This window comes from Sinohyriopsis cumingii, chromosome 4 (assembly GCF_028554795.1).
Source record: "Sinohyriopsis cumingii isolate HCF-2022 chromosome 4, ASM2855479v2, whole genome shotgun sequence".
NCBI classification, from domain to species: Eukaryota; Metazoa; Mollusca; class Bivalvia; order Unionida; family Unionidae; genus Sinohyriopsis; species Sinohyriopsis cumingii.
In genome coordinates, this window is record NC_142964.1 from 27,087,855 (window position 1) to 27,112,634 (window position 24,780).

Sequence of the window (24,780 nt, forward strand, 5' to 3'; positions counted from 1 at the left end):
TAATTTTCTACAAATCTCATTTGTTCCTCTTCGAACATTATCGTTTAAATTGACTCTATCATCTGTAAACTCTTTACTAAATGAAATATACTTTTCATTATTGTTTGTATTATTGATACTTCTTGATCAGGATCGTTTTTCTCTTTGTACCAAGACCTTCATAATCATGTGAGAATCAAATCCAAACAAAAAGTGAATAAATTGTGGAATAAACTTTAGATACATTTAAGGTGTGCACGGCATTTGTACTTTTCAATTTAGTGATCCAGATCTCTTACTCTGTAGCTATTAATAACTTTGTTTTCGTGAGTATTTACGTTTTACTTGTATAAGATATATTGGTGCAATTATGCTGATTTCTTTATCTTTGCTAATCTGTATCATTATTAATGTTTCTCGTTATTTTTCGTCATAAACAGTTTCTGCATAATCCTTTTTTTCTTGTAATTTTAACTCATAATACCAAAATAAACAACAAACAACAACAAAAGCCAATTCTTGGCCGTCTTACAAAAGTGATCTTCTCTGTTCATTTCTAATTGGAGATTATTCAAATTTAGATACATCAGTTATTCCACCATAAAGAAAATGATGTTGAATTTTATCGAATTTTATTAACATATCTACATACCTAAGTCTTTACATGAACGTCACTTCCTTTTTACCTTCACATTGTAACCCAGGCCTACGTTTGAAAAGATATATATTACTGTCAAAACATATATCTAACCATTATTAAAGTTTTTATTTACTTCCGGAACATATATCTCTGCTTGAAAATGATCATCTGCTAAATGATCCTAAATCATATGTTTAAATCATATTTTTATGCTTCTGTAACGTCTGTGTAGATTGTTTTAATCTTACAATTGTTAAATTCAGAATATTGATTCAGTCTATATCTTTACGTCTCTATCTATTGTTATTGATTTGCATTTGTCTAAATAACTGAATAATAAAGCAATTCGACCTTTATGATCGTAATACAAATTCCTTAAATACTATGTTTTATTAATGCTCGTTATATGATTGTTAATACTTGTAAAAGTGTTATGCCCTTATAAACATTCTTTGCAGTCGAAATATATCTGATTAATTATGATTATACAATTATCTAGTTCAGTAAAAGACATTTTTCATAAAAACATTAGCAAATTGCTCACCCCCGTACACAAAGCCTTTTCACAAAGAAAGTATAAAAACCAATTTCCAAAAAGGGACAGGCCGCATTTCTTTGCAGATCGTTGTTCCTACTCCACGTTATCTGAATATTTGCTCTTTTTCATACACAAAATTCTGGGTAATTACTCATCATACTTGATAAGATTTATTTTATACTGTAGGACATAAATTTACTTGGCCTAGTCATATAACTTTATTTTGTAATTGTTGCATCCACAAGAGTCTGTTTTATGCTATTTAATACGCTAGTCATGTTATTTGTATTTCATTTGATTCCTATTTGGAACATCTTTTTCACTGATGAGCTTCTTTGATCTGTTTTATACTGCCAGCTTTAAGAACGACTATGATACTGAAATATATGTGCTAAATTATTTTGGAGTAAACCTGATTTCGATTCCTCAACCTTTCATATACAAGTCTAACGCTTATCGCAATTGTGCCATATCAGTCTATTGCTAATATTATGATCTATAGTCTATATGAGGACTAATTTACACTTCCCAGTTGTTCAATAGGTCAGATAAATATAATTTCTTGTTTATATCCGTAATAATATATGTTAATATTCGTAATATGTTAATATTCGTAATATCAGTGACATAAATAGTTATTCCAAATCCAAATGTTTACACTCTAGACCAAGGCAGCCGTTTTGTCCATAATTTATTTATTATCAGAAAATAGTTATTATTTACTAATGATCTATATGAACGCACTCGCTACTATCTAAACATTTATAGAATTCAGTTTCTAATTCCTTCAGTCAAGCTCGGTTTACAATTGTATTGAGCATGGGCCTCATAAGCAACTAAAGATCAAGGTTGCCAAAGGCAGGTGTTTTTAATTAATTTCTGAATATGCAACGGAAGAGCATTTTGCCAAGATCTTACAGACGAATCTATTACTAGTGAATTTTCATATAGCTTTCGGTGAAAGTGGTAAGTTTGCCATTTTTGTGAGTGTGAAATCAATTAATTAGCTTGATTGTATAATAAGTCCCCTGAGTATTTTTCAGTCAGTGCAGACATAGATTGAACCAATGTACATCCTTGCGTGACGCGCTGGCTTTTTATCCATGACTTTTGTTTAAATGTGTTAAGTTTTGGGTCTTTGTACTGCAAGTTGAAAAACAACCTAGATAATAATTACATACCCCCTGGTTGGCATTCTATCTAGCTTGCTTATAGAATTTGCTGAATTTGGATTTACTGTATAGTGAATTTGAAAATAATGAAAGTGGGTATATAAAGATTATGCCCTTGCTTTTCATCCAAGTTTTATTTTTGTTTTAATAATTTAATAAGTCATGTTTTATAAAAGCTAATCGAAATTCTTGGCGTAAAATGTTTGAAAAAATGTGACTTAAAGAACAGAGAATATGATGAATTGTTTGCTGTTTTTAAAAAGTTTAGATTTAAACAATACACGTCAGATTTTGGATGTTACTGCTCAAACAGTAGTTTTAGTAAATGTTTAAGTCAATGTTAAAAAGTGAGCTGATCATATTGAGAAATGGGCTAATAACTGAGTTTTTTATGAAAGCGTACAGTTTTAGTACAGAGGTCTTTAAAATAGTGTTCTTATCCAAGGTTTATCAAACTCGACAAAAAGCGTATAATTTTAGTACACAGGTCTTTAAAATAGCGTTCTTATCCAAATTTTATCAAACTCGACAAAAAGCGTACAGTTTTAGTACAGAGGTCTTTAAAATAGTGTTCTTATCCAAATTTTATCAAACTCGACAAAAAGCGTACAGTTTTAGTACAGAGGTCTTTAAAATAGTGTTCTTATCTAAATTTTATCAAACTCGACAAAAAGCGTACAGTTTTAGTACAGAGGTCTTTAAAATAGTGTTCTTATGTAAATTTTATCAAACTCAGCAAAAATATTACAGAATGAGCAACAAAAAAAACCTAGAATCTTAGCTACCTTGACTACTTGCATGCATGCGTGCATATATATATATATATATATATATATATATATATATATATATATATATATATATATATATATATATATCCTTACGATACACGCGGACTGATATAGACCCATATTTGATAGTTGTATACAATTCTGCTGTGTTCACAACGTACGAAAAAAAAATGTATACTTGCTGTCTACTCAGTTTTGAGATTGCCTAATTGATAGTTTAACAATATTTAATTTGTTCATGAGCGAAAGGATAACTATTTCTAAAATTCAGTCAGTATTTGTAAAATAATTAGACTGATATACTAGAATCAATTGATACAAAAAATGACACTGGTCATATTTCGTATTTACTACGTTACAGTAATCCTACGTGAGCATTTGTTTTAGTGCGATGATAAAAATTCATATAAATTTATTATTAATCATATTGCTTTATGGAGCTACAGTAAGCTAGGATATGTCCTTTGCGTTTGCTATCAATATGAAACTAATCCGATTAGGATGATTAGGATATCACATAGGAAATAACCTTTTCTTCGCAATCTTTCACAGGAACATCTGATCCACTTGTCCAGTATCGGTATGTTGGTCGTCCATCTGTGATTAGAAGGTACCTCGGGTGAGATCTGATCCTTCTCGCTATAGCAGGGAAACGACGATTGAAATGATGAGACGTATTTAGACAAAAGCTGCAACTGTTACTATGCAACAAATCTATTTCAATCACACACATACAAACACACACACACATGCACACGCCCTGCACTTGTTAAAAATAATATGATATTATACATAGATTGGCATAAAAACATTAAATAAGAATTAGGACAAAGGACCGTCTTAGTATTATGACAGCAAAAGCACATAGATGTCCGTCATACGCTAGGAAGGAACATTAATGGAGGAACTACACTACTGACTGTCATTTGTATAAGAATCTTAGTAGAGGATGACCGAAACTAAATTTCTGGTTTCGGCCGAAAACGAAACCAGACCGAAAATTACAAATTGACTTTTGGCAGAAACCGAAGCCGAAACCGAAAGTTTAACTACACCTTGGGCCGAAACCGAAACCGAAAGATAAACCGAAGTTGCCGAACACAAGATTTATTAAATAGGCCTGGGTCATGATGCAATGCTACACTTCAACAACTGAGTAGGGTAACATGTCGACAACGATCAAGTCCATGATGCACTTATCAATTCGCTGAGCTGCAACGTGGTCATCAGGACAGACCATTCTGCTCTCGACCATTGATGTCAAGGACGTCTGCACAAAATTTGGTAATGCATGTCGCTTTCTCTTCCATCATCATCTTTTTCGAGGCACGCTCTGCTCAGTCGTTCATGGACCTCTTGAGATACGTACCATGGAGCTCCTTGTGGCAGCTGGCCAGATGACTTTTCAAGCCTGAAACTGTCTGAAGTCTTGGTTTATCGCTGCCAAGTGATAACAGTTTGTTGCATTCTTTGCACTGCGCCTTGCTTGCATCAGAATCGATTTTTGTGAAGTAATCTCACACTGCATTTTTCGACATTCTTTGCGGTGATTAACTAATCCGTGTATTATTAACTTCAATTTTCTACTTCACACAGATTAATTCACTACAGTTTAACTAACTGAAATTATCAATATTGTCAGAATTCGAAATCTCTGTATTCAACACGCAAGTAGACTGAAATGCAACAGTGCTTAGAATTGCCTGGCGCCGACTGACCGGCCGACAATCAGAGTAAGAGACGCAGCACTAGCATAGCATTCTGAATGTTAAAATAGATCTTCGGCTGATGACCGAAAGTCAATGTCAGTTTCGGCCGAAACCGAAAGCGAACCGAAATCTAAGTTTTTGGCTTCGGCCGAAACAGAAACTATGCCGAAAGAGGCCATTTGCCAACTTTCGGCGCCGAAACCGAAACCGAATTTCGGTCGGCCTCTAAATTTTAGTACTACATGTTTCCAACAGAAACCTAGCTTATTAGATCTCAAAAGAACTGTATTATCATTATTGTTATTATTATTATTATTATTATTATTTTTGTTATTATTATTATTATTATTAGTAGTAGTAGTAGTAGTAGTAGTAGTAGTAGTAGCATAAGTCATTTTATCCATAGCTGCTGTTTAGAGAGGAAAACTTACCACTTCCATACAATATCGCTTCACACAGACCCAATCCCCAATACATAGGGGTAGAACCATCGGGTTTCACCAAATCTGAAAATGAGAGTAGATGCCCGCTGGGCACTAATGTTAATGAATTATTTGCAAAGAACATTCTTAACATGATCTATAAGTTATGATTTCCTGGAATTTGGCCGTGTATTTAAAGAACAAAATCAAATTGTGGAATTACATTCACGGTACCGTTGAGTGATGTTTATTTTTAGTAACCTTGGTTTACATACAGTTAAATATACATCGACTGGTATCTCTGTTTCCATGAATGTACTGTTTGACACCCATCAAGTGGAAAGGTTTGGTTTCAAATAACTATGAATTTATAATATCACATTGGAAAGGGTTTGGTTTCAAATAAATATGCATTTATTTTCTGAGAGCTTAAGCAATCATTTTAATTAACCCGCTGGATGAATTAAATACGAATAAATAAATAAATATATAAATAAATAAATAAATGTAATTTTGCTCCTCCTTACGTAATTTTGTCAGCACCTCCTGATAGTTTGTTGTAAAGTGTTGGAGTACACACGTCTCAAGGCCAAAAGTCACCACAGCAATGTGTTCCTCTAGTTCTACATCAATCTCTTGCATTTTGCATATTTCTGAAATAAACACTACTGCTGCTACTACTACTACTAATAATAATACAGTGGCTATTTTAATAGACCCCCCCCCCAATAAATACATAACTTTTTCACACAAAAGAGATATTACTCCATTATCGAGGCATATAGATCCATATATATCTATTATGATATTATGATAAGCCAAATAAATTAAACAGTATATCAGTAGTCAAAGGACTGTTTGAAAAATCAAAATAACTTAATTACATTTTCAATGAGTGATGTACGGTATTCAACGCACCCGGTCCCCCGAACATTGCACCGGCCCTATGCGTCTATTAGAATGACTAGGGTAATTTCAATAATAATAATAACAATAATAATAATAATAATGATAAAATAATAATAATAATAATAATAATAATAATAATAATAATTTAATAATAATAATAATAATAATAATAATAATAATAATAATTTAATAATAATAATAATAATAATGCTATCATCATAATCGTCGTCATCAGCATCATAAACATACTTCGAGGTATTTTCTTGCACTTAAACCTAGAATATATTAACTTTCATTAACATTTAAGACCTGTAGTTCTATTGTTTGGTTCAAAATAGTTTGAAATCAGGTTTATTAACGAAATGAAATAGGAACTGCCATTAAGAAGGACGTAACATAAAGTTACAAAACATAATATTAAAATAAAATCGACATTGTCGCTAAGAAAGCCACAAAGAGTTACAAAACATAATATTAAAATAAAATCGACATTGTCGCTAAGAAAGCCACAAAGAGTTACAAAACATAATATTAAAATAAAATCGACATTGTCGCTAAGAAAGCCACAAAGAGTTACAAAACATAATATTATAATAAAATCGACATTGTCGCTAAGAAAGCCACAAAGAGTTACAAAACATAATATTAAAATAAAATCGACATTGTCGCTAAGAAAGCCACAAAGAGTTACAAAACATAATATTAAAATAAAATCGACATTGTCGCTAAGAAAGCCACAAAGAGTTACAAAACATAATATTAAAATAAAATCGACATTGTCGCTAAGAAAGCCACAAAGAGTTACAAAACATAATATTAAAATAAAATCGACATTGTCGCTAAGAAAGCCACAAAGAGTTACAAAACATAATATTAAAATAAAATCGACATTGTCGCTAAGAAAGCCACAAAGAGTTACAAAACATAATATTATAATAAAATCGACATTGTCGCTAAGAAAGCCACAAAGAGTTACAAAACATGATATTAAAATAAAATCGACACTGTCGCTAAGAAAGCCACAAAGAGGTACAAAACATAATATTAAAATAAAATCGACACTGTCGCTAAGAAAGCCACAAAGAGTTACAAAACATAATATTAAAATAAAATCGACATTGTCGCTAAGAAAGCCACAAAGAGTTACAAAACATAATATTAAAATAAAATCGACATTGTCGCTAAGAAAGCCACAAAGAGGTACAAAACATAATATTAAAATAAAATCGACGAAAAGTTACATAACGTGCTACTGAATATTGCTTCATGATATGACGATATTAGTATACCTGTTACGTGGAATAAATTACATTTGTCAATGATGATATCAGACACTCTTATCTGGCATCGACTCAAGATATATTTTCTTGCATTCCAATAAATATGTTTAAGTCACGAAACAATCTTGAGACGTTTAGGAAGGTAGGAAGACAGGTTAATGAAAACAACATTGAGGCGTGTTCACTATTTATCATTGTTCACATTTGCTTTCTCATGCTGAGGAAAAAGCGAAGTCCTTCAAACAAACGAAAGGTAATGCTACTTGGTATTAGAAATACACCACACTTGAAGTCCTTTAGCCAGTCGAAAGGTAATGCTGTTAGGTATTAGAAATACACCACAGCTGAAGTCCATTAACCACTCGAAAGGTTATATTCCTTGGTATAAAAAATGCACGACAGTTTAAGTCCTTTAACCAGTCGAAAGGTAATTTTCTTTGGTATTAGAAATACACCACAGTTGAAGTCCTTCAAACAGTCGAAAGGTAATGCTCCTTGGTATTAGAAATACACCACAGTTGAAGTCCTTTAACCACTCGAAAGGTAATGTTCTTTAGTATCAGAAATACACGACAGTTTAAGTCCTTTAACCAGTCGAAAGGTAATTTTCTTTGGTATTAGAAATACACCACTGTTGAAGTCCTTTAATCAGTCAAAAGGTAAAGTTGTTCGTATTAGAACTATATTTTACGTATATTTGCATTGCTTGTTTGTTAGCTTTATATTTCTTTTTATTTTCATTATACCCTATTGAAAATTATATTTTGGACTTGACTTTGTCCAGAATCAAATTCATTTTCTACTTGACCTGACTCATTGACTTTGGTTTCGTAAAATACATGTTTATTTCAATCTCAGTCTATAACTTTGGAAATTCATAATGATATACTGGGTCTACCTTTTGTTTAGTACATTTTATATTATACATTTAGTAATAGACTGCTAATTATAACTCAGATTGTATCCTGTAAACATCTGGAACCTTCCAGGATGAACTTTTCCATTAGGTCATAGGTTTGATTTTGAAGATATTAATTGTGAGATGATGTCAGGTAAGGAACTATATAATCTTGTAACTGAAACAAAAAATGTATTCGTGCTTTAAGATCTTAGAATAATCAATTGTTTTATAGTAGTGTCCAGTAAATAATTTAGGATGGAATTTTATTTAGTCTAATTATTCTATTTACTTATACACTAGAAATACAAAATGTTCTTCCAAAATAGCATTCTTGAATGTAGAGACTTGCATTTATAGTAAAATTTCAAATAAGGATACATTCTTGGATTGTGTTATTGTGATCCAACAAGAGAATGTTGGCACATCACCACTACATGAGCCACCACATTAACACTTCCAGTTTTGGATGTAATTTGGATTGCAAAAAAGCTTTACTGAGAACTTTACTCATTAGGGCTTGTGTCTGAAATTCTAGAATTATTTGGAATTTAATTCGCAATACTGTAAGTTCCTTTTTTGCATTATATTTTGTATTCCAGGTAAACAACCTGTTTGTTGCATTTTGCAAAGCTCGTTGCTTGTTACGTTTTTAATTACTTGTTTAAAGACCATAGAGTCAACATATACACTACAGCTGAAGTCCTTTAACCAATCCAAAGGTGGTGTTGCTTAGCACTAGAAACATGCTTCAGTTGACGTCCTTGAACCAATATAAAGATGATGTTGCTTAGAATTAGAAATATGCCACATTTACCATTCAAAATGTAATGTTGCTTAATAAAATAAATATAATACAGTCCAAGTCCTTTAACCGTTCGAATGTTAATGTTGTTGAGCATTACACATACTACGGTTGAAGTCCTTTAACCGTTTGAATGTTAATATTGTTGAGCATTACAAATACTACGGTTGAAGTCCTTTAACCGTTCGAAAGGTCGTGCAGTATTCCATCCCAAAACTCGTTCATATTTTCCCATACAAATGCAGTAACCTATAAATACCACATTGTCTTGATATCAAACAGTATAAATTATGAGAGGCACACAGGGTGGTATGTTTTATGAGGATGTTGGTCAATAGCGTGTTTTCCAACTTCCTATGTTGTCGTGACTGAAATACTAATAATGAATCGGAGAAGATGATAGAGTTTAAATTATGTCTGGTTTCGATATATTTCAGAGCTATGTCTATTGCTTGGATTATATTCCATGGCTGACCTATATATTGTTCCATAGAATAAAATCCAAAATGTTGATGACATAGATGAAGCTCTGAGGGAGTGGTCTGACTTATTTAAGGATGCAGTCTCTAGACATGCACCACTGAAAGTACATCGAGTAAAGTATGCAATCCAACCTATTTGACTTACTATTTGAACCCTAGATGCCATGAAATACGAGACCCATTCGAGGCTATGGAAAACCAACCACAATATAAAGTATGGAGAAACAAAATAACAAGAATGATAAAATCAAAGCTAAAAGAAAATAAACTTATTACCAATCAATCCTTAAAAAGAAACACTCAGTTCAATTAGAAAGCTTTCAATGTACTCATTGGGGGAACACACAAAGATCAGACAAATAAAATTCACTCACTTCTGGGAAATGACGCCATAGTCACTGATGACACTGACCTTGCAAATGTTTTCCATAATTTATTTCATCAAAATTACAACAAAGTTCAAGGGACCAGTGACACGAGACAACTTAAATGAATTTAAAAGTTTTTGTAGGAGCAGAATCCCCAAGGGAATATGTTTTTCTATCCCACCAGCATCAAAAACTTTGTTTAAAATGTCTCATTGAACTTGATACAAAAAAAAAAACCTACAGGACTTGATCAGATTGGTCAGCGACGCATTAAAGCGTCTACCTCAGCTATTTCAGACAGCATAATATTCATACTCAGTTTAAGTATTGCAACCTCATCGACCCCCAAAATAGGGAAACTACAAAAGTAATGCATATTCACAAATCTGGTTTGTAGAATAAGACATTTTCTCCAAGAAAAACTTTTATAACAGTTACATAAAACCCTATTAAGATTACTATAATACAGTAGGGTGTAATTCAAATGATAAAATAATAGCAAAGCTAGCACACCTTCAAAAAGAGCATTTGGGTTAATATCAATCCGCAAAATAAGCATGTAAAATGTAGCTGGTAAGTTAAAATAACCCCTTAAAGACTGAAATCGGCTGAATAAGCCAAATTAATGTACAGGATATCCAATAATAGTGCTCCTGAATATTTACAATCACTATTCCACTGTAGGCTAGCTGGTAATACTCTCAGCTGCGATACATGTCTACCAAATAGTATAAAATTTCCAAACCAAGGAAGAAATTATTCAAAAACGTTTCCAATACTTTGGAACTTCGCTGTGGGATAGTATTCCAGATGAGATTAGAAATGCCCACTCTATTTCCTTCTTCCAAACCCAATATATCCTGTGGCTTCAGAGATGTAGTTAAAATGAGAATGAAAACTACTGTATTTGTATTCATCAGTGCTTCTCTGTATCATTAAAAATACTATTCATCTATTTGTCACTAATTGCGAATTGCATGCATATTGACTATGTGGGCTAAACATGTCTGGGTGAGTATCTATCTGATGAAAGGAAAGAAAGGAAATATCTATGCATATACATGCTATAATGTATAGGTATGCATGTGTGTATACATGTACATTTGTATATAAATAAGTTCATTTATATGATGGCCTCAAGGTATATTAATTCTTCAGCTAGTTGTGTCACCCACTTTAACTATTATTATTACTATTATTATTATTATTATTATTATTTCGGCTGAACCATCCAGCAAGCGAACTTTTGTAGCTGATTTCCACTAATTAAGGCTTCAGCTGCCTTTTACTTATGCTTTAAGCCATGAGTGTAAATTCTTGGGTAGTTCTTAAAATTTGGAAATAAGTTCCTTATACGAGTAATGAAAGATGGAAGAATTTGTTTGGGAGTTTTTTTTTTTTCATGCAGCATATAAAGTACTTTGGGTTCTTTTAGTACCCAGGGAGGTTTTATAGAAGCTAATGACTTTTGTATGCTTGAAAGGTCAGTTTTGTACTGGCAAGGCTGGGGGGTATTATAATGATAAAGGTAAGTATGGCATTTGGCTTATGCCAGTATAATGTTTTGTATTTGGGCTGGAAAACAGACGCAAAGGCACGTTCAAATGGGTGGATCTTAAGTTTAGGGTATAATGTACAGATAATGTTTCTCTGCAATGTAACAGAGGTATCTCATTCACTTCAGTCAAAATACTTTCTCATTGGGATGACCTAAATGCTCTCAAATCGAGTCGTATTGGTTGATGGTGAATTGGGTCATGCGTCTTTAAGTACGACTTTCTGGCTGAACCATAAACAACACAAACATAATCCAGTTTGAATCTAATAAAGGTTCGACAGAGATTTAAAACGACTTTTCTAACAGCACCTCAGTCACTGTACGCTAATACTTTACATAAATATAGGGCTTTCAAGCATTTAGCTTTCGATTTCTTAATCTGTGGAACGAAGGTACGGTTCTGTCGAAGACAATACCTAACCATTGTGCTTCCTCAACAATATGAATAGGTGCTCCATCTAGTCCAGAGTTAGCTTAGGATCATCATGTTCCCTTAGTAGCTGACATAAATGCATGTCTAGCATTTTTGTTTCTGAGAATTTAAAACCATAGACAGTAGCCCAAATTGTTATCTTGTCTACATATTCTTGCAATCGTCTTTCAATTGTATGCACGTGTTCCGGACGATAACAGGTAGCAGCCCACACCAGGCGCCAAACACTCAGTAATTTTATTAATTGTGATGTTACAAACTGTAACAGATCAAATACTGCCTTGTGGCACACCCATCTCTTGCTCATACATATCCGACAGGGTGGAGCCCACTCGTAACTATAATTACAGCCTTGAGAAAGACTACAACATAAAAGTGGGTAGACGGCCTTTTAGACGCTGTGTTTTATGCGTTGGTGGTTTCTGATACTATTATGATGTCTTTAACCTTTATGTGTCATCAAGTTCTTGACAATGAATCCGTTTTTGGAGCTGTGGAACAGCGCGATAGACACCAGCTAACACAGCGTAACTAAGGAGATCTGCACGTGGTTGAAGTCAAGAAATATGGATCAGTTTTTACTCAGTTTGATAACGGAGATGCTAACAAAACTTCATGTTAAAACAAAATATGAATATTGAAATTTCCAGTCGTACTTGAAATGGTGATGCACAATAGCAACAACACTCAGCACTAGTAATTGTGTTCTCTACCGAGTTCCAGGTATGAGGACACATATAGTGACTTGGTCTTTTGTACACGTCAGAGCACTCGTACGTGTATATGTTTTATTGTCCCATACGGAAGGCCTTCCGTCTGGACGAAACGTAGTGAAACATTGCTGGAACTTCCATTTGGACGAAATGTAGGATAACATGGCAAGACATCCCATTTGGACTAAATATATGGAAACATTCCGTGACCTTCTTTCAGGACGAACGCAGGGAAACGTTGCTATTTGAGAGAGAGAGAGAGAGAGAGAGAGAGAGAAGAGGAGGAGGAGGAGAGAGAGAGAGAGAACTGTGACAAACTTCTTAAAATGGCACAAAGACATCCTTTGAGAGCTTTATCTATGACTGTAGTATCGACATTTGTTAAAAAAAATACAAAAAATGTTAGAAGTTATAATATCTTAAAGATGAGAAAGGTTTGGTTAGAGACAGTCTGGCAAATTTTACCGTCTATAACGTTCCTGAGGAATTCTAGGATATCACCCCAGTATTCAGCCATTGACATTGATGTATCCAGACATATTATTGTATGAAATCCCTTGGATCTGGGAGAATCAATTTTCTTTGCTGCAAGTACATATTTGTATACATTAACGGTTAAAATCAAACTTCAAATGAAACATACAGACGTACGTGTATACATTTGTTTCACTCTCTTTGTACATATATTAGTTTACCATTTCTATAAGATTATCATGCATTATTTGTCCTAACGTTTTCACCGCTAGATTTTACCAATTGTTTCAAAAGGCAATTTAAACCAAGGAATATTAGGAGCATTTCAAAAGTAGCGTGTTCTCTTCATATGTCATTTCGCGCCGTGCATACGTTCTTCATGAGTACACATATTCATCCATCACATAGTATATAAATGTACGTAACAAGTTCTGCAGCGTATTTTCAGCTCGTACACTAACGTCGTGTCAGACTTCTCCATTTCGTCCATGAATAATACAGCATGACCCGTATTATTATTATTATTATTATTAGACTGTCTCACATACACACATACTAAACCACCTAACAAATACAGTCTGAAGCATAAAGTCAAAGATAAGCTAAGAATAAGTACCAATCACTTATAATAAATCCTCATCATCATTGGCTACATACAAGTAATCCATTCTCATTATCACTGGCTACATAGAAATAACCCATCTTCATTATCATTGGCTAAATACAAATAACCCGTCCTCATTATCATTGGCTAAATACAAATAACCCATCTTTATTATAGTGGTCTAAATAACAATAACTCGTCTCATTATTATTTGCCAAATACAAATAACCCATCCACATTATCATTTGCTAAATGCAAATAGCCCGTCCTTATTATCATTGGCTAAATACAAATAACCCATCTTCATTATAGTGGGCTAAATAACAATAACTCGTCTCATTATTATTTGCCACATACAAATAACCCATCCACATTATCATTTGCTAAATACAAATAACTCGTCATTATTATCATTGGCTAAATACAAATAATCAATAACTTAATCCATTATCTTTAAAATGTATTACAGTATTGAAATACACATTTTTCCTGAGTAGTAATTGGGGACGATTCAGCGTCAAAGGGAATTAGCATTACAGACCCCCCCCCCGGGACTGTTTAGCGTCAATGGAAATTTAACATTAACCACCCTGGGACTGTTTAGCGTCTATGTAAATTTAGCATGGACGAAAAACCCTGGGACTGTTTAGCGTCAAGGGAAATTAACATGGGAATATGGGAATTTAACATGGACGAAAAATCGTGGGACTGTTTAGCGTCAAGGGGAATTGAACAATGGAAATTGAACATGATGGGACTGTATAGCGTCAAAGGAATTTAAACAGGGTGGGACTGTATAGTCTCAAGGGAAATTGAACATGGGATTTTTTTTATTATAAAAAAATGGGGTAGGCAATGGAAAGTCAGTCTCTTTTCGAGAAATGTGGGTGGCCCTGAAAAGGGCCTTTGGGTTTATGTTAATGTAGCCATTAACATAAGGGACACCGCATTGGTCTTCTTCTTGTCCTTAGGCTGCGCCTCACTGTAGGACCGTAAATCAGGACTCTTTTGAGGCATCCTTGTCTTTCTACGTAGATCCTACGTATCCACAGACTGGTGTCTGTCCTGTGGACAACTGTCCACTTGGACCGGACATACATGGGTATGTCCGTCCGGAACATCATCGAAGACACAAGCGTAGAAGATTGCACATCGGTCCACATCTTGAGGCGCCGAGAACAGGTGAATCAATGCAGTGAACTGCGCTTATTTATAGGTAGAGGTAGGATTGAAACGGATTGAGTTTGTTGACCAATCCAAACACGCGTTACAAAATTCAGTTAGCCCGCATCCAATCCGAAGAGAGCAGTATGTGACGTCACTTGGCCTATATAGATTCGCTAGCGCCTGTGTGCAGTCAATCTATGCGACAGTGATTCAACATGACGGAAACTCAGAAAACGATTAACTGGGGTGCACCAGCCGTTGAGACTACACAAGGGAACCCGGACTTACTTTCAGAAGAGGTGAATTGTGATTTTGTGGATTTTCTTACCTCGCAAGAATTTGTTCCGGAACCGTCGTCACCTTCATTACCACACGTGGAGAATTTTATACAGAGACAGAAAGAAGAATTGGAGAAATTTATACAGCGGCAAAAGGAAGCGGAACAAGCTTTTCTGATACAGCAACAGCAACAAGAAGAAGAGGTAAGAAAAAAACAACAAGAAGAAGCAGCAAAGAAACAAGAGGGTGAAAGTCAAACCGTCACGGTACTGTTGGACATTTTAGCGGAGTTAAGAAATCTGAAACAAATGTATCAGACTTCTTTATCACGACCGAAGAGAATACGACCTTCCCGAGCTAAACACGCCAAACCTGTGACTAAGCCTACCGTACCACCCTTAGTGATTTCAACCAAATCATCATCAGAAGTAGGCCTCGGCCGTGGCAAAGGCTTAAGGCAGTTAAAGTTGATTGCTTAAACTCACCCCTACACCAAAAAAGGCCCTTTTCAGGGCCACCCACGTCTCTCGAATAGAGATACACTTTCAATTTGCCAATAACTCAAAAAAAAAAAAACAAAAAAAAAAACAACAACCCATTTTACCCCTATAGTACGTGTCTGTGTATGAGTGTGAGAGTGTAGGCTCTTATTTTAAAATCAAAACTCAAAAACACTTACCTTATATAATTAATGTATTCTTTTATCAATAGTTACAATCCAATTCACAATTCACAACAGAGCTCTTTAAAAAGTTCTTACACTCCTTCTGTCTCATTGTTTAGTCTCTCTGTTTTTTAAATTTCTTCACCGTCACAGTCTTTTCCTCTTCTTCCTCCTCACTTTCTTCCCTTCTTCTTTTCTTCTCCTGTTTCTTTTTCTTCACCTGGCTGCTTTCTTCCTCTGAAGAATCCCTCTCTTCTTCTGAAGAATCTCTCTCTTCTTCTGACTCCTCTTGTTTCTTTTTTGGGCAATCTGGAGACCAATGTCCTTTTTCTTTACAATAATAACAGGTATCTTGACTTTCGTCTTTTCTAGCCCCTGTTTTCTTTTTCTTTTTTGACGGTCTGGACACTCTGAAGACCAATGCCCTTTCTTTTGACAGATATAGCAAGTATCTTGACTTTTATCTTGAAAGGAAGGAGAGTAGTCCGTCGGGCTGGTCTGAAGAGAATTTTCTAATGACCCTTCGCAAAGCTCTGATGAAACGTTCGATTTGGCTAGTCTCTTCCATCGTTGTGCTCGGTTTGAGAGTGAAATGAATAGTGAAAGGACAAGACACACACCCTTTTATATACACTGGTCTGCCATGACTATAAATTAGTCCATGGTGTTTAAACTTGAGTCATTTGACGTTTTTCACTCAAGATGAAACGATCCTATTCATTCGAGAAGAAAGAAAAAGAAGAAAGTAAGAGGCAGAAACGTGATCTATCGCCTCGTACCAGGGCTGAAGTCTTGGCACAAATTCATGCCAGTGATTTTGAAGAGGACATGAGTGAACCAGAATCCGAACCCTCTAAACAAAGTTCACCACCCTTAGTCAACCCTGAAAAGTACTATTCCATTCGAGAGACGGAAAAGCGCTCCTCTAGAAAATTTAGAACCACGGCTTACAAATACTCAGTGAAGTTTAAAGATTTCAAGTCCGACGTACCGTTAGAGAAAGCAGAAGGGTTCATCACTAGGGTGTGGGATTCTTTGCTCACCGCACTCAAGCGACAATGTCAACCCAAAGAAGACGATCACTTCAGACTTTCCATACGACACGACGGTTTGAAATCCCCTGTTTGGATCGAGTTTAGCAGACCTGTAGAATTGACTGCTTCCAAAGTCATGGACAAGATTCAACACGTGTAACAATCTAATGACCAGTTTGACATCACCGATGGAAAAGCCACACTGGACATGACCCACGTCTCTCCTCCTCAAGGGACCGGACAACGCAATAAGGTGTTATTGGTGAACGACCTTCGCAGCACCAAAAAGAGTCTCGTCCAAATTCACAATTCTCAAGACCAGATGTGTTTAGCCTGAGCCATCGTGGTGGGACGAACCTATGCGAACAAGAACGACACGGTAGAATGGAAAAGAACCTGGAAAACTATTCAACAATCCGACCGAGCCAAACAACGAAATGAAGCAGAACTCCTGTTACAACAAGCCGGACTGTCCAAAGACACACCCTGTGGCATTCCTGAGATGCAAAAATTGCAAGATGTCCTAGCTCCATTCTACACCTTGAAAATGCACCCTCAGGAAGTGCGCGGACCTCTGTTGTTTCGAGGGAAAGACTTTAAGGACGGAAAATACATTCATGTCTATTATAACGATGACCTTTTTGATACCATTACCAGTATCACTGCATTCCTGGGATACGGTTATTACTGTGAGAAATGTGACCATGGTTATAATAATCGAGAGCAACACAAACATTGCGGATTGAAATGCTCAGGATGTTTGGAATCTCCACCCTGTCTGAGCGAAGGACAAGAAAGAGTACATTGTCCTGCTTGTCTGCGCACGTTTGTCAGCCCTGCCTGTTACCAACAACATCTGAAGACGCAAGGTTCACAGCAGAAATGTGCTTGTCAACTGCTGAGATTGTGCCCTACGTGTGGACAAGACCTACGTACCAATAATGTCAAGGCACACCTATGTTCAGGAAAGAAAAAAATGTCACATTTGTCACCGCATCGTGGACTTGGAACACGAATACTACGTGCAAAAATACCAACCCCCACCAGAGAAAGAGGACGGTCACAAGAAGAAAGGCAATTTCATCTTTTTCGATTTCGAATGCATGCAAGAGACCGGCATTCACATTCCTAATTTCTGCGTGGCTCATCGAGCGTGCGAGAAGTGCATTCAAGAACCTATCTTCAGTCATTGCCCTCACTGCAGTAAGATTCCCGGAGGGCGTGAAAAAAATTTTCGAGGACCGAACACGTTAGCCGATTTTGCCCAATGGGTCTTAGACCCCATCGACAAGACGTGGAGCCAAGAGGACATCGAACGTTACGGAGATTGTCATCGTCATGCCACAGCGATGGCTCACAATTTCTCCGGATACGATGGACAGTTTCTTTTGAGATACTATACGGAACAAGGCACCGAACGTCCTAAAGTGACTTTGAACGAAGCCAAAATCATTTTCATGCAAGTAGGACAAGTGCAGTTTAAAGATTCGATGAGCTCCTTGGCCATGCCTTTGAGTCGAATGCCTAAAACGTTTGGAATGACAGAAATGGCTAAAGGGTACTTTCCACACTTTTTCAATACGGAAGCCAATCAACACGTCGTTCTACGCCATTTACGCGAGTCTCACTATTACGACCCCGACAACATGCGTACCGAACAACGAGAAGCTTTCTACGCTTGGTACCAGGCTCATGCCTCCGACTCCTTCGACTTTCAGGAAGAAATGTTAAAGTATTGTCGTTCCGACGTGGACATTTTACGGCGTTGTTGTGGAAAATTTCGAGAACTGTTCATGGAACACGGAGGGGTCGATCCTTTGAAAGAAGCTTGCACCATTGCCAAAGCGTGTTCCTTAGTGTATCGACAACGATTCATGCCTGAAAACACCGTGGCTGTCATCAGCCCTCAAACGACCCACTATGTCAAACGTCAATACTCGGTCAAAGCCCTACGCTGGTTACATTACTTGTGCAATAAAGAAGACAAATGGATTCAACATGCCCGCAACGGAGGAGGCGAAAAGACCATCGGAAATTGTTCCGTGGATGGCTGGGACTTAGAAAACCCCAAGATCGTGTACGAGTTTAACGGTTGCTTATTTCACGGATGTCCCGTCTGTTACCCTGACCGTGGCACTAAAAATCAGTTTTTACAACGAACCATGGAAGACTTGTACCAAGACACTTGTCAGCGACACCTGAAGTTAGAACAGCAAGGATACCAAGTGGTGGAAATGTGGGAACACGAATACGATCGCCGTTTGAAAACCGATCCCGAGTTTAAACGTGTCGTGGAAAGTTACAAGCTGATGGACCCCCTGAACCCGAGGGATAGTTTGTACGGAGGAAGGACCAATGCCACCTGTTTGCTGTACCAAGCCGACGAAGAGAAAGAAGAAGAAATCAAATACTTGCACGTGTGTTCGCTGTATCCCTACGTGTGCAAATATTGTCACTTTCCTGCAGGGCACCCGCAATTGTTGACGAAACACATCGACCTGGCCAACATTCGACAATACGAAGGCTTGATCAAGTGCAAAGTTTTGCCTCCCAAGGACTTGTACCATCCCGTCTTACCTCACCATTGCCAAGGCAAACTGATGTTTCCTTTGTGCCGTACTTGTGCCGAAACGTGCAACCAAGACCAACCTTGTCAGCACACCCAGGAAGAACGGGCCTTGACGGGAACCTGGGTCAGCGTAGAATTGTTCAAAGCTCTGGACATGGGATAGCAATTGTTAGAAGTGTACGAACTTTGCCACTTTCCCAAGACACAACAATACCACAAGGGTGACCCCACGCAGAAAGACATTTTCGCAGACTACGTGGATGCCTTTTTGAAACTGAAGCAAGAAGCCAGTGGCTTATCCTTCCTGGTGTCACACTCCCGAAGACCAAATACATTTCAAAGAGAAATACTATGAACAAGAAGGCATCTCTTTAGACCACATCGAGAAAAACGAAGGCAGGCGATCGTTTGCCAAAGTGATGTTAAATTGCTTGTGGGGTAAAATGGCACAACGACCGTGTTTACCCAAGACGGAATATTTGACAGAACCTTCCCGCTACTTCCAGATGATTCACGACAAAAACAAATACATGAAACACGTGGACGTCGTTCGTGAGGATTTGATCTAGGTCAATTACGAAGAAGATCTGGACTTTGTACAAGACGACCCTTTTGGAAATGTCATCATTGCGGCTTACGTGACAGCCCATGCTCGCTTAAAATTGTACGAAGCTTTAGAACTGTTAGGGGAACGCGTCCTGTACTTTGACACGGACAGTTGCATTTACATCCATCACCCGAGTCAACAGCACCCTGACATCGAAGGAGACTGTGTAGGAGCCTGGACAGACGAGCATCCCGACGACAAGATTCTAAGTTTCGTCAGTGGCGGTCCAACAAATTACGGCTACGAATACCGGGACCCACAAGGAGAAGTGCACACGACGTGCAAAGTGAAAGGATTGACTTTGAATTATCGTACCAGTCGTGTGGTCAACTTTGGGGTATTGAAAGAAGCCTTGCAATCCGGAGAGGATGAACACTTTAAAGTGACCACCTATCAACCGAACAAGATTGTACGTTTACCAACTCACCACATCGTCAGTCGACCCTTGGAAAAAGTCTATCAAATCGTGTACCAGAAGCGAGTGCGACTTCCCAATCATTTCACTTTGCCGTATGGACATGTTGGTATAAAACTTTGGTTGTAAGCGGATACCCACCCACCAGAAGGATGACTTCGCCACAGCAAGAATCGAGTGACAAAACCGATGAGAACTCCAAGTTCAAACCCTACCATTTTCCGGTTTTCTTGCCTAACTATTGTGATTGTACCCGTCGATTGGACACGTTTCAAGCATGGCCTACGGATAGGAAAGGATTACCTTCTTCGCATATTTTAGCTAGAACAGAATTTGTCTACTTGGGACCGGAGTCAGGATTGGGATATGAAGTACAGTGTTTCGCTTTTGGCCTGAAGTTACGAATGGATCTATGCATCTATAAAGATTCAGCTATTTTGGAACATACTCGATAGTCTCCGCACTGCCCTTACCTTTCTATGGCCTTTCCACCCATGACATTACGGTACAATGATGACGGTACCTTAGAGACGGTACCTTCCAAAACAAGACCTAAAAAACATAAAAAAGGAACGATGTACAAGCTTCAGACTGCATTGCGACTAGTATAAAAAGGGGCTATGGTCAAGATCGATAGTTCATTGGGACTACCAAGACCGAGCGAACAAGATGAATACTTTCAGAGAAACACAAAACAAGTTTAGTCAGGCACAATTCAAGTCTGGGGCTTCGGAAGTGGAATGCGATTGTGAGCCTTGCGATGGGTACGATGCTGTACGTTGTGACCTTAGCGACGCCGTAAAGCATCATGGGAACTTTGTTCTCACTACCCCTATCATGGAAAGGGATGCTGTGAGTGTCAAACCTGAGGGATGCGAAAGCGATGCCACTCGTCCTCTTGGACATTTTACTGGGTTTCGTTTTAATGGGGAATGTTCACCTTCACGTCTACCCCCTTACGGATGTCATCCAGCTCTGAGCAAACTCCTGCCCATGTTACTCAACCCTCATCGAAACGAACCTGTGAAAGACGAATATACGTTTCCTGTGCGTTTGTCGGAATACTGCGACTTTGAAAATCGTCTTCAATCGTTCAAAGGAAAATGGCCTAATTATCTGGGAGGACCGACCCCCGAAGAATTAGCCAGAGCAGGATTTTTCTACTTGGGCGAAGGAGATAAAGTCAAGTGCTTCAGTTGCGGTGTGTTACTTCACCACTGGGAACCGCAAGATTCGGCCTACGTAGAACATGCTCGATGGTCACCGAATTGTCATTACTTACCCTTAGTGGGACCGAGACATTGAAGTAACTTACCATAATCTGTTCATGGATACTTTACACGAGAACATTCGTGCTTTGCCTGTGGAATTGAGAGAACGCATTTAGCGAGAGCTGGTCAAAAAACGTAAAGAACAGTTGCATCCGTTACGTCACCAGATCTTTAAGCACTGGTACCTGAATGGTATAAGAGAACTGATTCGTCAGAAATTGTTTCTGTGGTCAGACCTTGTTCAATACTTCCAGGCCCCCGATGATCCACGTGTTGATCATTTTGGTTACTTCAAGATTCACCTAGTACAACACATTGAGGAAGACAAGGTAAAGGATTACCGACATATTTTACGTGGAATCTACTTAGCGGAAGAGGAAACTTCTAAACGAAGTCTGACGTTTCGGTTACAGTATGCAACATTTAAATTCCACACTGGAAAACGAAGATCTCTGGCTAGAAAGTACGTGTATTGTTTCCGAAACATAGAGACTATAAAAACAGGCTGCCCTGCCACGACTTTTATCGCATGTAATCCAACAGATTCCGTGGAAGGAACTCAATGACCATATTCAAACCGTGGATCATTACCATCGATTATTACAAGAACTGTATCCATTCAATTTGGGACGACGCATACTGTGTGTCTTAGTGACTTGTTTTCTGGGATTTTGTTTACCAGCCGATTCCTTGTGGACTATTTACGAACAGTATTTTCCACCCATTCAACATGAAAGTGGTGCCTTTAAATGTTCACGAGAGATTCCTTTTGCTCAAAGCCTTACGTTTTCATCTGGATACTTCTCGACCTCTACGGGAAAAAAAGATTCGTCAACTTTTAGCTACCCAAGACGTGTATGACGATGTGTGTATAGCTTGTGACTTACATCCCCACTGGACAGATGTCCGTGCCTGGAAAGAATGGCATTTTGAGGCTTGGACCCAAGAAGTGGCCCAGTATGCACGAGAGTTGTTCAAGGAAAAAAGTCACTTTTCAACCTGTGTTAGTGACGGTACCAGAAGAACCCGTCACCCAGGACAGGACTGTCGTGGACAGGCCTGAAAGACCCTTTCGGGAGGACACTTGTGTGACCTTACCCCCTATAGAACTGGTCAGAACTTTACCCAAAACATATTGTACAGACACTTGTTTTTATTCCACGTTAATGATTTTCATGTGCCTTTTATCGTTGTACTTAAGCCTTTGGCTTTTATGTATTTTTGTCATTCGTATTCATGTTTAAAACATTCAATAAACGAGTTCTGAGAAAAAGTACATAAACTCTCGTCTTGTTTGTTTTCGTGTCACAAGTGACATTCCTGACACTATGGCTACTTCTGCTGTCTCTGCTCCCTCTTCCTCCACTGTCAAAGACATCGACGAACACTTATATCGTGCCAGTTGGGAGGCTTTGTATCTTCGTCATCCCTTTAACATGCTCATTGCTGGACCTAGCGGTTCAGGCAAAACCGAATTCGTCAAACGTTTGATCGAACATAAACATCATTTGATCGATCGACCACCTCAGCGGATCGTGTGATGTTACAAAGAGTGGCAATCGGCGTACAGCCTCTTGCGAGAAAGTCAAGGCGATTCCATCGTGTTTGTGGAAGGCATTCCTAAAGAAGACGACGGCATCGTCTCTGACTCCCGTCAAACCCATTTGGTCATTTTCGACGACATGTTAGGAGAAGACGAAGAAGAAATTAAACTGTGGTTCACGCGCAAAGGGCATCACCGTAATGCCAGTGTCGTTTACATCACCCAAAATTTGTTTCAACAAAGTAAAGCCCATCGCACCATCAGTCTCAATGCGCATTACGTGGTCTTGTTTAAAAGCCCTCGAGATAAATCGCAAGTGCAAGTCTTAGCCAAACAGTTAGGAACGCCTTGGTTGACTCAGGCGTACGACGATGCCACTCAAACTCCACACGCCTATTTACTCGTCGATTTGAAACCTACGACCCCCGATGATTTGCGATTTCGTACCCACTTGTTTCACCACTGGTGCCAAGACAGAGGGCCTGTCCTGTACACGTCTCCGTCCTCGACTTAACTTCATTCTACAAAAAATTTAAAAAAACCTCAGACCCTTTTCGTCTGTCTCACACACATTTTGAACATGACGTCCCTTCAGTCGCATCTTCCGGTCAAATTGATTAGTGCCTTGTATGGCATCAATCGAGAAAAAATCCACAAATACGAGCTCGTGTCTTAGAAGCTAGTCTCAGAGAAGTCTTACGATGGTTCACGGTGACGGCACGTCAATTACTCTAAGGAATCATTCAGATTCCTCATCAAACCAAACGCCTTTTTGATCGAAACAAAGTCGCTTTGACCCAACTGGCCGATCCCCGCATCGACACTCAAACCAAAAAACAAATCATTTTGAAACCTGGAGGGAGCGGTACTCTAGGAGGGGTCATCATTCTCTCTTAAGATGGGATCCTAATGCCCCAAACTTCTCCCCAAGAAAAAAGTCAAACGAAGCTCCAAGAAGAAGAAGAATAAGACCAGGTCCCCAAGGAGAACTTCTCCAGTGGCGGGACCCTCCTCTTACCAGACACCACCCCGGAAAAAAAAAGATGCCCCCAGAAAAAGAAACAGAGAAAAAGTCCCCAGAAAAAGAAAAGTCCACAGAAGAAAACTAGTCGGAAGAGAGGCACTTCTTCGGCCAGGACGCAACCTTACACTCGCAAACCACGACCTGCCACGGCGGTGACTGCGTCTCCGGCAGCCTCACGTTCATCCACTTCTCCGTTGATGACACCAAGAACTGAAGAGTACTTGGAGACGTTGATCACACCAAGAACTTCTCCGTTGATGACCCCAAAAAGAACTTCCCCAGTGGCAGGACCCTCCAATTTAGTGGCAGTGGCTGCTGCTCACAAAGTACCTTCTCCCAAAATCAAAGTCCAAGAAAGATCGGGCATGTTACAAAGTTTACTGGATTTGTCCAAGCAAGAACTGGCTCGATTTAGTCCGTTGCGTACCCCTG

At 38.0% G+C, this 24,780-nt stretch overlaps 1 protein-coding gene across 7 annotated transcripts in view; it reads right to left on the reverse strand.

Annotated features, from left to right (window-relative positions):
- LOC149800852 (uncharacterized) overlaps positions 1-24,780 on the reverse strand; it is a 99,737-nt gene that overhangs the window by 35,890 nt on the left and 39,067 nt on the right. For all 7 annotated transcript variants that reach the window (XM_089954869.1, XM_089954868.1, XM_089954871.1 and 4 more), the window contains 4 exons: positions 13,163-13,282; positions 5,779-5,904; positions 5,261-5,335; positions 3,650-3,759 (listed from right to left, as the gene is read on the reverse strand). In XM_089954869.1, coding sequence (XP_089810995.1) covers positions 3,650-3,759; positions 5,261-5,335; positions 5,779-5,904; positions 13,163-13,282 — 431 coding nt within the window. The remainder of the gene's footprint in view (positions 1-3,649; positions 3,760-5,260; positions 5,336-5,778; positions 5,905-13,162; positions 13,283-24,780) is intronic.